The following is a 13,831-nucleotide window of genomic DNA, read 5'->3' on the forward strand; positions in this document are numbered from 1 at the left end:
CAGATTTACCAAGTTCTGCTCTGCCTTCCTCACTCTAATGTCAACAATGAGAGTTCAGTCATGTCAGGAAAGTACATACAGAGTATAGGAAGACAATGATAACTAATAATTTAACATCTTTATTTGCAAAATAAACTAAATTGTGACTGTTTCTGCTACAGAGTAAAACCATCCATAGAACAGATGAAGACCGCGAAAAGCTGCACTGCTACGTATAATCGGATCATTTTCGCATGATGTCACGCGCATCCCCTACTGTGAACAATCTGCCACATTGGATGGAACCACCATATGCGGTTTGATGTTAAATTTGTAGGATTTTCAAATGAAATAAGAATGTAAGGTGTTCATTTTGTGACTTTACCATTCATTTGTAAGTACTATAAAACGGTGAAAACGTATTTTGTGACTTGCTGCGAAATGTCATTGCATGGAACTGTGAAAATATATACCATTTAACTTATTTGGGGGATTTTGTTGCTGCTTAATATTGTTGCACTTCTTTTCATTGCAATATGGTTCGGATGCACTAATATTTTTCATAGCAGTATTATTATACTGAAGGTCAGTGAGTACCATGTAGTAAAAAAAATCTTGTTTCTGTCTTTTATCCAGATAGTCTTCCATCTTTTAATCTCTTGACAGTCTTTATTCAATGTTTACCCTAGAGTGCCATGTCTAATCTAATAGCATACAACTTTTAATCCGTCCTTACCAATGACAAGAAGGATAATTTAATTCAGTATTGATACCTGGTAAATTGAAGCCAGAACAAGAAGCTCACAATATGCCCTTTAGAAATAGTGGAGGTGCGTCATAAACAATCACTGAAAATATTGCGCCGTTTCCCGAGAAAGCACAGTGTCCTTGAAAGACTAGCCGAAAAGAATGCACCCTTATCCAGTGAGTGAAGGGCAGAGATAGGCTCTGAATGAACGCAACATTACTCCCAGGGACAGGCAGCACGGCGGCGCAGTGGTTAGCGCGTGTGCGGCACAGTTCTAAGGTCTTGGGAACCTCCTGTGTGGGTTCAAATCCAGCTACCGGACTTACTGTGCGGAGTTTGTATGTTCTCCCCGTGCTTGCGTGGGTTTCCTCCGGGCACTCCGGTTTCCTCCCACATTCCAAAGACATGCATTTCAGGTGGATTGGCCGGTCCAAATTGTCCCTAGGTGTGAATGAGCGAGCGAGTTGTCTGTCCCTGTGTGCCCTGCGATTGGCTAGCAACCAGTTCAGGGTGTCCCCTGCCCGCCGCCCGATGATTGCTGGGATGGGCTCCAGCACCCCCGCGACCCTACTGAGGATAAGCGGTGCAGCTAATGAGATGAGACTCTGCAAAACTAAAAAAACCTGATAGTTCGCTGTTTGTCTGCTGAAACGAGTCCTATAGACCACCTTATCGGAACCCCTCCCCTCTACACCACTTTGCCAGTGAACATTGGTTATCCTGACTTAGCCCGGAACAGCCAATCTGATCGCTATATTATAAATGTCAATCACAATAATAAACTCACATCCATCCAGCATAACCGCCACTACTCAGGTTGCCTGGATGTTGTTCACGTGATTTTTCTATTTTTACAAGCTAATCTCATTGAGCAGCCTGGCGGATGAGTGGTTCTGAGGTCATGAGATTGAACCTTCCTGTGTGGAGTTTGCATGTTCTCCCTGTGCTCGCGTGGGTTTCCTCCGAGCACTCCGGTTTCCTCCCACAAACATGCATGTCAGGTTAAACATGCAAGTACAAATTGTCCCTTGGTGTGAATGAGCGATTGAGTAGTCTGTCTCTGTTTGCGCTGTGACTGGCTGGCAACCAGTTGAGGGTGTCCCCTGCCCACTGCATGAAGATTGCTGGGATGGGCTACTGCACCCCCACGACCCTACTGAGGATAAGCATGCAGATAATGGATGGATAAAGGATAATCTCATTGAAACACAGATTAGGTTCACACTGCAGAGAAATCTGAATTTTCTTTTGCAGGGAAGCAACCTGCATTCAATTCATCAAAGTCAGTATGAACAGCACACGATTTTTTTCACACCAGACTCAGGCCACTTTCATATGAGGTCCTAAATTCGGTGCAAATTTGGCCGATACGGGTTTTTCAGGGCCGATACCGATTATTACTATTAAGAGGAGACCGATAACTGATATTTGCATTAGCTGTAGAAGCTTAAAATTTCCACAAGAGCATTTTAATACTGCAAAAAGAAACAAAGAATAATCGTTATAAATTCAAATAAAACATTACTACCGCAATGAAAAGTTTTACAGGTAATAAATTAGAATTTTAGCACAACTAACCAATCCTTCACTTTCACGAGACTAAAGTGTGGTGGTTAACACAGGGAAATCCAATAAAACCAGGGTCTCAGTCACAATTGTGCCCTGGTCACAGTTATCAGTGAACAACTACAAGCAATAAACATGCATTACAATAAGGCTTTTATGGCACATGGTTAATATAGTACTCTATATAAAGCCTACTTGTGTACTACTTGTCGTGGTTGTGAACATTGGTGTAACAGAGCGAGTGTGACACGACATTGGTGTAACCGTAAATTTTTAAGTATGAGTGCACTATAATTGACAAACCTTAACAAATATGCAGGGTTGGGTAGGGTTACTTTAACTGGATTACTTTCAATTACTTTTGGATTACTCCAATCCCAAATATGCTAATAAAAGACAAAAGAAACTAAATATGAATAAAATTACTAAAATTTGTGCAGGCTTGGGGAGTACCGGAACACATGGAATGGCAAAAATGATGTTGGCAAACTGCTTGGATTTATTTTCATTTTGTTTCTGTCGCATTTTATGTTAGTTTTGCCGGAGATCAAAGGCAGGAGAGAAAGCTTACCACATGTTGTGAGTCATAATTTTATTCATATTTAGTTTCTTTAGTCTTTTTTGGCATTGGAGTAATCCAAAACTAATTGAAAGTAATCCAGTTGAAGTAACCCTACCCAACCCTGCAAATATGTAACAGATGTTGACTTATATTTTGGTTGAATTAAACAAAACCAATTTGCCTATCCTATGGAAAGAGCATTTTAAAAGACAATGAGGAACAGATTAATTGATCTGAGAAAGATTATATGAATTAAAAAAAAAAAAAAATTCATCGATCTTGAGACAGATCGTGAGAATTTAAGAATATAATTACATGGAAAATATATGGATAACTGATTAAGCATAAAATAAATTCTACATAGTTATTTAACTTATCTAAAAATTTGGGCTATTGAATAACCAAGCTGATTTACCAGTGCATCCCAATATGTAAGCATGATTGATTTATCAGGATTCGAATTTGCACTACTGTAAATTCCGGACTATAAGCCGCTACTTTTTTCCCCAAACGTTCAACCCTGCGGCTTATTCAGTGATGCGGCCAATTTCTGTAATTTTTCTAACACCCGCCAGCGGCGCTCGAGTTCAGGGCACATGACGCAGCTTACAAACTAAACGCAATCGAGCAGTCCGATAAAGAAGGAAACAGAGCTACTGCACTCACTTTACCTTGCGAGCGTGTTGCTAGCGTGTTTTTGACTAAGGGAGCGTGGGGCGACGTCTATATGACAAAGTCTCTTTCCCATACTAAAGGAGGACAACTTTGATGACGACAGTTATAGGGAGGAAGATGAGAACGGTTTACCGTGATTTCTACATGTACGGTATGTTTATTTTACAGGCCCGTTAACTGTTTTGCGAACGTGTTGTTAGTAGCGTTTTGCTACCCTTCACAGCAACTGTTTGGGATGAAAGTTATAATATTATTAAAACTTTGAAAACTCTCTCGGTGTACAGTCTTTCTTTGTAAATATGTGTTACCCATGTACAATATGTATTTGCAACTGTATATTTTTGTAATGTATTTATTTGTATTTATTATGGACACTTATTCTGATAAGTCTTGCACTGACCAATTAAAAAGAAGGGGCGTAACAGACGCAGGGGATGACGGGAAGTGAGAACCGGTAAAGGTGATTGTTTGTGGACACGGCAGACAAAAGTGGATGTATATTTTTCCCACCCGTACCTTTGGAAATATACACTTTTTTTCCTTGGATTACTTTTAAAGGGACCTGGACTCTGCAGGTCTGCATCAAACCTTAAGTACCGGTATCATTTTTCCATTCATTTTGCATGGCTGTGATTGCTGAACTGAGTACTTTATGTTCAGTTAAAATCGCGGGACTCAAAGTGGAATTCGGGTTAATTTTGTGAATGCGTTACAAGTTTTAACATGGGCGCACGTGGCATATATACAGGTGCGGCTTGTGTAAGTACAAACGCGGTTATCCTCTTAAATTTTGATTGGTGCGGCTTATAATCAGGTGCGCTCTATAGTCCGGAATTAACGGTAAATAGAATGGAAATAAATTTTTGAAAGACAATGGACTCTCTAAAGGACATATTGAACTACAGTTTGCTGTGATGTGGGAAACAGGCAGAAAAAATTAACAAAACATTCATTCACCCATTGTCTGCGCCACTTATCCTCCTGTCACAGTGGTGCTGGAGCCCATCCCAGCTGTCTTCGGGCAGTTGGCAGGGGACACCCCGAACCGCTTGCCAGCCAGTTGCATGGCAACTAACAAAGACAATGGAGCCATTTCTTTTTTTTTGAGATGGACACATTTTGCAAATATTCTCTTGATGGGGCAAGCAACATTCAATCAGTGGTCTTTTATACTATATTCTACATTTTTACTTAAACACATTTATATTTATTCATCAGTTGTGCAGTTGCGTTTTCGAGTTGTTTTCAGGAGTGAGCGCCTCCAAGGTCAAGAGCAATAAGCTGTTAGCTTTTCCTTCCGCCGCCGCCTCAGTCCATCCCCGGAAGAGATAAAAATCCAGGGAGCACCCGCTGGTGATCAGCTTTTGCTTGCAGTCCAATTTAATTAATTAATTTATTTTCAATGTAACAATCTGGTAAAGCTACGAGCTGTGGTGTTTGTTTTCGATGGTCATTTGTGCATGCGCTGTTTGGCCAACTGGCAGCTTACATTGCTAAAATTCGCCCTATGCTGTCTCAGTCGGATGCGGAGATTATAATTCATGCGTTTGTTACCCCCCGTCTCGATAACTGTAATGTCCTACTCTCCGGTCTCCCGAAGTCCAAAATCAAGACCCTTCACCTGGTACAAAATGCTGCAGCAAGGCTTTTAACGAAGACAATTAAGTTTGATCACATTACCCCGATTTTAGCTGACCTGCATTGGCTCCCTGTTAGCTTAAGATGTGATTTTAAGGTTCTGTTGGTAGTATACAAAATCATACATGGACTTGCTCCCTCATATCTTTCAGATATAATTTCGCCATATGTTCTGGTCCGGAGCCTTCGCTCTGAAAATGCTGGTTTACTAGTGATTCCAAGAGCCAAGAAGAGATACGCAGGTTTGAGATCGTTCTCCATTCGGGCCCCGGTGCTGTGGAATGCTCTTTCCCCTGAGATTCGATCTGCAACCTCAGTGGAAATGTTTAAATCCAAGCTTAAAACACACTTCTACTCTATAGCATATGAATAACCTGTGTTTTATGTTGACAATATCTGTGTATTATTTGCCCTCATGTAGGATTTAGATCAGGTGATGGTGTCATAATAGTCTGGTTTGCAATAATCTGTGGTCTGTACAGCCCTTTGAGACTCTTAGTGATTAAGGACTATACAAATAAACATGACTTGACTTCCCTTACACTAGCCGTTCAAAGTCGTGCATGCACATCTTGCCAACTTTGCCTCGCCTTTACTAGTTAGTGCCTTTAAAAACATGCTTCTCATTGGCCGGCCATGTTAAACCGCGAAATGTGACAATTCTTGTTGGCCCAACACTCCGTCAATCAAATAAAAACTGGAACTATGAATTCTTTAAAAAAACCGCAGTGGTTTGCGGTTACACTATCGCACTACGTCATATCGCGATACCGATTCGATTTCAGTTAATCGTGCAGCCCTAGTTAATAATGTAGCAAATATTGATGTTATAACACAGTAACTTGTTGGTAGCTAACCAATGGTCAATTACTGATTTAAATGCATGATTAGGGCTGAACCACTCCAGGATTTAAGAGGCACCAAATGTCAATTAGACCTTGATCAACACAGACTTTGGAAATGATTGGATTGGAGTGATTGCTGTAGAAAACAGAAGGAAATCAGTCAAGGAAATCATCATTTGTTAGATTTAGGTCACCTCCTTATACAATGGTGTTTACGTATTGCAGTTAGCATGTTCGCCTAACAGCAGAAGTCAATGGAAGGAGACCAGAGGAAGGTCGCGATTGGCGTGGATGGATGGTGTTATGAGTGGTGGGATGTTGGGATGTTTGGACGTGTTCTAAGGGATGTGCAGGGCACCCGTATGATGCAGCAGGGGTAAACCAGTGAAAGCTGCCGGGCCCTGATGTTGATCAGAAGAGTGTGTTGTGTCACCCTGACCCGAGTGACATGGCCGCTTTCTTATGTCCTGTTTCATCTGGAGCACAGGTGTCAAACAGGCGCCCCATGGGCCAGATCAGGCCCGCTAAGGGATTGAATCTGGCCCGCGAGACAAGACTCAGAGAAGGGCAAGAGAAAAACAAGCTGCAGGTTGAAATATGTCCACTTGATGTTGCCAAAGCCAGGTGCCTCTCACAAAGACACTGTACTTGTATTAATTTCTCTCTCTTTCTTTTCCACCCCTTTTCTCCCACTCTGTCTCTTTCACTCTACGCATCTCTCTTTTTCTCTTCCTTTGTCTCTTTCTCTGTGTCTTTGAACCTCTTTTGCTCTAACTTCCTTTTTCCTTTTCTCTCTTTTCTCTTTCTCTCTTCATACCCTGCGCGCTTTCTTTTCTCTTTTCTCTCCTTCTGTCTTTCTATTTCTCTTTGAATTTCTTTCTTCCTCTCCCCTTCTTTTCCCCCTCTCTCACGACTTTTTATCTTTTGTTTCTCACGCCCTCTCCCTCTCTCTCTTTTTCTTTCTCTGTCCTGCCCTCTCTCCTTTTCCCTCCCTCTTTCTCTTATTTCTTTATCTCTCTTTTTCTTTCTCTTTAATCTACTACTCCGGCCCCCGACAGAATGTTTGTTCTATCGTGTGGCCCCTGAGTTAAAATAAGTTTGACACCCCTGATCTGGAGGGACGAAAGCATGACCAACTTAGGTGAGGAGGTGCCTAACTTGTTTGGGTGTTTGGGCATTTGGGTTGGCCATGGCCCAAAAATGTTTGTGTGTGTTTTTAATGCCTTTTTTCCCCCTTTTTATTTTCTTTGTTATTGTATGTGTTCGTCTTGCTGTTGGTCACCCCTCTTGAGGGTTATGACCAAGGTAGATGGATAGATGTTCATCTAACGAGTTTAAGGCACATGACGCAGCTTACAAGCTAAACGCAATCGAGCAGTTCGATAAAGAAGGAAGCAGAGCTACTGCACGCAAACTTTACCTTGCGAGCGTGATGTTAGCGTGTTTTTGAATAAGGGAGCGTGGGACAAAACAAGGGAGCGTGGGACGACATCTATATGACAAAGTCTCTTTTCCATACTAAAGGAGGACAACTTTGATGACGACAGTTACAGGGAGGAAGATAAAATCGGTATACCGTGATTTCTTCATATACGGTATGTTTTTTTTAACAGACCCGTTAACTGTATTGCGAGCGTGTTGTTAGTAGCGTTATGCTACCCTTCACAGGCACGGTTTGGGATGAAAGTTAGAATATTATTATTAAAGCTTTGAAAACTCTCTCGGTGTACCGTCTTTCTTTGTAAATATGTGTAACCCATGTATAATATGTATTTGCAACTGTATATTTTTGTAATGTATTTATTTGTATTTATTATGGACACTTATTCTGATAAGTCTTGCACTGACCAATTAAAAAGAAGGGGCGTAACAGACGCGGGGATGACGGGAAGTGGGGACGGGTAAAGGTGAGTGTTTGTGGACACAGCAGACAATAATGGATATATTTTTCCCACCCTTACACTTTTTTTCCTTGGATTACTTTTAATGGGATGTGGACTCTGCAGGTCTGGATCAAATCTTAAGTACCGGTATCATTTCCCGTTCATTTTGCCGACTGTGGTTCTTGAACTGTGTACTCTATATTCAGTCAAAATCACGGGACTCAATTAGGGTTTGGGTCAATTTTGTGATTGGGTTACATATTTAAATGTGGGCGCATGCGGCTTATATACAGGTGTGGCTTGTGTAAGTACAAAAGCGGTCATCCTCTTAAAATGTGGTGGGTGCGGCTTATAACCAGGTGCGCTCTATAGTCCGGAATTTACGGTATTTTTGTTTTTGCTTGTTTGACAAACACTTTATTCTTCTTGTTTAATATCATAGAACATTTTTTGTGCCTTCTTTTTATTTTTTTGTCAAGAATAAAGAAGAGGAAATTAATAACGTGTTATTTTGGGGGCGGCAGTGGCTCAGGAGGTAGAGCGCTCGTCTTGGGATCAAGAGATCGCAGTTCGAATCCCAGCTCCTCGGGTTACATGTCGAAGTGTCCTTGGGTAAGACACTGAACCCCTAATACCCCCAATAAGCAGGTTAGCGCCTTACATGGCTGCACGGCCGCTGTTGGGAAATGTGAAGCACGCTGTAAAGCGCTTTGGGAAGTCTTGACTTGAAAAGCGCTATATAAATGCAGATCATTTCATTTCATTTCATTTCATTTTTATCTGATCGAATTCATAGATTATTAAAATAAACGTTAATTGCAGCTCTAGTTGACAGATATGGTATAATACTATTGTGAAACGAGACACCTAAAATAGTGGTTCCATAGTGCCCTCAACTAATGTCGTATCCCGGGGTCTACTGTATTTCGTACCAAAGTAAAGAAGTGAGGTACCTGATGTGTCGACAACTCGAGATTCCTTGCATGCGGCAAGCGGCAGTTGACCTTCCATCTTCATGTCCTCTTGCGCTGCCCAGGATTCCATTTCGTACTTTGTTCTTGTGCACATTTTAATTGACATTTAGAGTTCACACTTGACGCATGCTGCGAGTTAATGACCACAAAAGCGTCTCCTTTGTTAGCGCCGCTCAGCTAACGTACTCCGAAGATCGAATAAGTCACACAATGTCTAGATGTTTCCACTCACTCGGAAACGAGTTAAGAAGAAATAAATGTAATAATTACGCACCGATTGACTTGATTAATTTGGAAGAAAAGCTTGTAGGTGCTCGTTGAGCTGAGCTAATGGAACAGGCCTTGTCTCGTCTCAACACGATTTGTGACGCGCATGCGCAGAGGTCAGGTCCTACGGGTGCCAGCTTATTCCAAAATACCTCCACAGTGCTTACACAATGGTCCCGAAAGATATTAGTACGATTTTTTTTTCATTAGGAATCAAAATGACTATAATGCACCGATTCAAATCAGATTGGAAAGGCGCTGGTCTCCAGCCACTTTCGTTTAATGTGTTTATTTTTCTTATTGAAAGATATAAAAGGGGGGCAGATATAAGTAAAGCAGCAGCTTGTGAAATATACACATGAATGACAGCAGTCAAAATAAATAAATACATTCAATTAAAAAAGGCATGAAAGCACGGTTTTCTGTGACAAACTAATGCCATACAGCAGAATACTCTTGCAATAAGGAGAAGAAAATATAATGACAATCGTGTGGCTGATGTTAAAGGTATAAAAAAAAATCATTTTTTTTCTATAAGGCACAGAATGTGTAGTGTTCCTCCCTGCAATTATAAAGATCATAATTTCTATCTGTCATAGAGCGAGAGAGAGAGCGAGAGAGAGAAAAAGAGAGAGAGAGAGAATGAGAGACAGAGAGAAAGGGTGGAAGAGAGAGAGCAAAAGAAAGAGAAAGAGCAAGAGAGAGAGAGAATGAGAAAGAGAATTAGAGACAGAGAGAAAGAGAACAAGACAGAGAGAAAGAGAGCGACAGAAAGAGAGAGAGAGACAGCAAGACAGAGAGAGAGAGAGAGAATGAGAGACAGTGAGAAAGGGTGGAAGAGAGAGGGCGAAGGAAAGAGAAAGAGCAAGAGAGTGAGAGAGAATGAGACAGAGAGAGAGAGACACAGAGAGAGAGAAAGAGAAAAAGAGAGAGAATTTGGGAATGAGAGAGAATGAGAAAGACAGAGAAAGAGTGACAGAAAGAGAGAGATAGTGAGATACATGTATAGAGAAAGAAAGAGAGAGAATGAGAGAATGAGAGAGACAGAGAGAGAGACACAGAGAGAGAGAAAGAGAAAGAGAATGTGGTAATGAGAGAGAATGAGAAAGACAGAGAAAGAGTGACAGAAAGAGAGAGATAGTGAGATAGATATATAGAGAAAGAGAGAGAGAATGAAAGACGGGTGGAAGGGAGAGAGCAAAAGAAAAAGAGCAAGATAGTGAGAGAGAAAAGCAAGAGAATAAGAGAGAGAGAGAATGAGAGAGACATATAGAGAGAGGCAGAGAGAAAGAGAAAGAGAAAAAGAGAGAATGCAAGAATGAGACAGAATGAGAGAAGACAGAAAGAGAAAGAGAGAGCGACAGAAAGAGAAAGAGAGAGCGAGAGAAAATAAAAGTCTGCTAGTTCTGGTTATTAAAAGTTTTAAGGCAGGAGCAGAAGATATTGTTCATTTGCCAACAAACAAACGTAATCACCCCAACGCACGTTGTAATGAAAGGTCCACAAGGCATCACTATCATGTGAAAAAGAAATATCTCCAAAATTTGTCTTGTTTGTTCATGGCTAAATCACATTTCATTGGTTTGTAAAAGTTTTTTCTAAGGAATAATTGTTTTTTAAACCGTCAGAAGGTAATGTAATAGGTTTCATGTTGATACATATACAGTGGAACCTCGGTTCTCGGCCATAATCCGTTCCAGAACCCTGTTCGAAAACCGATTTGTTCGCTCACCGAAATCATGTTTCCCATTAAAAATAATGTAAATCGTTTTAATCCGTTCCAACACCCTGAATGTTTACCATAAATGTTTAACGTAAACATGAAGCTAACCCAGGCTAATCGTACGTTCGCGTTATCGTAATCTTCCGTACGAAAAATTTTGCGAACATGAACGTGTAAAAATGAAAAAAAAGGATAAAGAAAAGAATTATGAATAGGATTTCTTACCTTTGTGGTGGTCAGCAGAAGGCGCAGGTGGACAGTGCGGTATTCCCTAGCAAGATCAGACACTCGCACACCTCCTTCATATTTTGCTATTATTTATTTCTTAAATGCAATAGTTGTACGCACTACTTTTCTTTTTTCACCTGTAGCAACTTTGCTGCTTGCACTGACTTTCTTTGGAGGCATAATAAGGGGCTAAAACACTTTGTACACCTATATTAAAAGCAAAACGAAGCACGTCCGCACGCGATAACAGTTGGTCATGAAAAGAGCGATCTACACCCGTACGCCGCTCAGCATCGCACCCAAGCGTACGCACTCACGCATTACCGGGGTTCGAACTTTTCAAAATTTTTTGGCCGAACAGCAAAACAAGAATTTCTCAAAATTTTTGGTCGAACACCGATTTGTTTGAACTGAAAGGCGTTCGAAAACGGAAGTTCCACTGTATGAATATGTATATTTCCGATGTCTTTTTTGCTCCGTTTAGTGTACGACACCCTTCCAACACCAACCAACCTCTACAGGTGGGGGTTGAGGGAGGACCCACAGTGCAGGCTATGTGGTGGGAGAGGGACACTGGCACACATACTGGCAGGATGCCAGATTGCTCTTAGCCAGGGCAGATACCCCTTGCGCCACGACAAGGTCCTGGGTGCACTGGCTTTCATCTTGGAGCAGCAAAGGAGGAAGAAGCACCAACCTCAACCTAGTCCAACACATTCCATCCAGTTCGTCAAGGAAGGGGAGAAACCAGCATCCTCCAAGAAGACCAAGAAGAGCCTCTTGCAAACAGCACCAGCATGGCACATGAGGGTCGACCTGTGAAGGAAATTACACTTTCCCCAGGTAGTCCCAATGTTGTTGAGGCCAGACATTGTGATTTGGTCAGAAGAGGTCCAAAAGATCATCCTGATTGATCTAACTGTACCGTGGGAAGATCGATACAGCGAAGCCCATGAAAGGAAAAACGCCAAATATCAAGAACTGGTCCAACAGTGGTAGGACAAGGGATGGCAGACCTTGCTATTCCCAGTGGAGGACGGGTGCATGGGGCTTCCCAGCAGTCTGTATGGGACACAATAACAGCTCTGGGAATAAGTGGAAGGGAGAGGAAGGTAGCTGTCTGTACGGTCAGGGAAGCCACGGAGAGAGCCTCTTGCTGGCTCTCTCCGTCCCCTGCCCACTGCCCGATGATTGCTGGGATGGGCTCCAGCACCCCGCGACCTTACTGAGGATAAGCGGTGCAGCTAATGAGATGAGATGAGACCTTAGGTGCATAATTGTGTTTTTTCATCCTACTGAAAACAATATTATTGTGTTTTCTACATTACAACAGGAAGCAACGATGTTTTTCACACGGTTGATGTATAGCACAAGTTTAAAAGGAATGTAAAAGTGACACATTGTTTTTAGTTTAAAATGAATAAGAAAGGATAAAACATACAGCATTGCCCACACTAAACACAACCTGAGTCGATTACGTTGATTTTTTTTTAAATATGCGGAACTAAATTAAAGTAGTAGTTAGCGATTCTTATGAAGAATACCTTTTGATTAGATGATTTAGTTTTTTCCCTCATTTGTTCGAAATATTGCGAATGGGTCCGATTTCATTTGGTAGCATTACTATTTTGATCCCAGTGTAAATATACAACCCCTGGCCAAGAGTATGGAATCACCAGTCTTGGGCAAGCCCTGACTCAGACATTTCGTTCCGTAGAAAAACTTTTAAAATTCAAACATGAAACAATCGTAAAGTGCAACATATTGGCATTCAGACACACTAAAATAAATTAAGAAAAAACATTGCAATGGTCAGTAAATGTTACCTTTATAGAGCAAGTGCTAGAAATAAATATACAATCACTCAATTCTGAAGAAAAACATTTGGAATCAGTGTATTTTGAGTCGGAAATAAGGACGCACCAAGTCGATTTCCTTACCTTAATTGGGCACCCGACTTAGATTAAGTGTGCTTGTTAGTCAGCAGTTATAACACCTTGGAGGGCTCCGGGGATAAATGGATTGGTAAGAATTATGGCTCCAACAAGAGAGATGTCTCTTGAGACCAAAGACAGGATCGTCAAGCTTTTTGAAGAAGGCAACTCTACTCGTATGGTTGCCAAAGATGTGGGCTGTTCACAGTCAGCTGTATCGAAGAGTTGGACAAAGTAAAAACAGCATGGGAATGTCGTTAAAGTCAAGTGTACTGGTAGGCCAAGGAAAACGTGTAGGTGTCAGGACAAACAACTAAAGGCCATATGTCTTGAAACCATAAAATGCAGACAATTGAAGAGGAAATGGGAGGAAGTTGGAGGCAATTTATGAGACAGAACTGTGTAAAATCGCCTAAAGGAAACGGGATTTTCATAAAGGAAAGCTAAAAGGAAACCATTGATGCTCGAACAGAAAATAACGAGACTGCAATGGGCTAAGAAGAGGCAATCATGGACTGTGGATGTAGTTTATCATCAGTGAGTCACAAATCTGCATTAGACAAGGTGATGCTGGAACTTTTGTTTGGTGCCTTTTCCGGTGAGATTTACAAAGCATACTGCCGAAAGAAAACATCCAAATGTCAGGCAAAGGCACTGGGAAGATGGCTGTGGTCAAATCTGCAATAAATGTTTAAATTGACCTTTTGGACAGCTTTCTTATTCCTTCAATTAATAAAATATTTGGGGATGATGAACTCATTTTCCAAGATGAGAATGCATCATGCTACAGGGCAAAAATGTGAAAGCAT

The 13,831-nt window shown here is 41.3% G+C and overlaps 2 protein-coding genes across 2 annotated transcripts in view; both read right to left on the reverse strand.

Annotated features, from left to right (window-relative positions):
• LOC148366421 (uncharacterized) overlaps positions 1-9,246 on the reverse strand; it is a 29,896-nt gene extending 20,650 nt beyond the window's left edge. The window contains exon 1 of the mRNA XM_088336862.1: positions 8,850-9,246. Coding sequence (XP_088192988.1) covers positions 8,850-8,976 — 127 coding nt within the window. The 5' untranslated portion in view covers positions 8,977-9,246. The remainder of the gene's footprint in view (positions 1-8,849) is intronic.
• Positions 1-13,831, reverse strand: part of LOC148366413 (NMDA receptor synaptonuclear signaling and neuronal migration factor-like) — a 254,375-nt gene that overhangs the window by 81,194 nt on the left and 159,350 nt on the right. The gene's annotated exons all lie outside the window — the stretch shown is intronic.

This window comes from Urocampus carinirostris, chromosome 5 (assembly GCF_059441175.1).
Source record: "Urocampus carinirostris isolate Australia breed hairy pipefish chromosome 5, RoL_Ucar_1.0, whole genome shotgun sequence".
Classification (NCBI taxonomy): Eukaryota; Metazoa; Chordata; class Actinopteri; order Syngnathiformes; family Syngnathidae; genus Urocampus; species Urocampus carinirostris.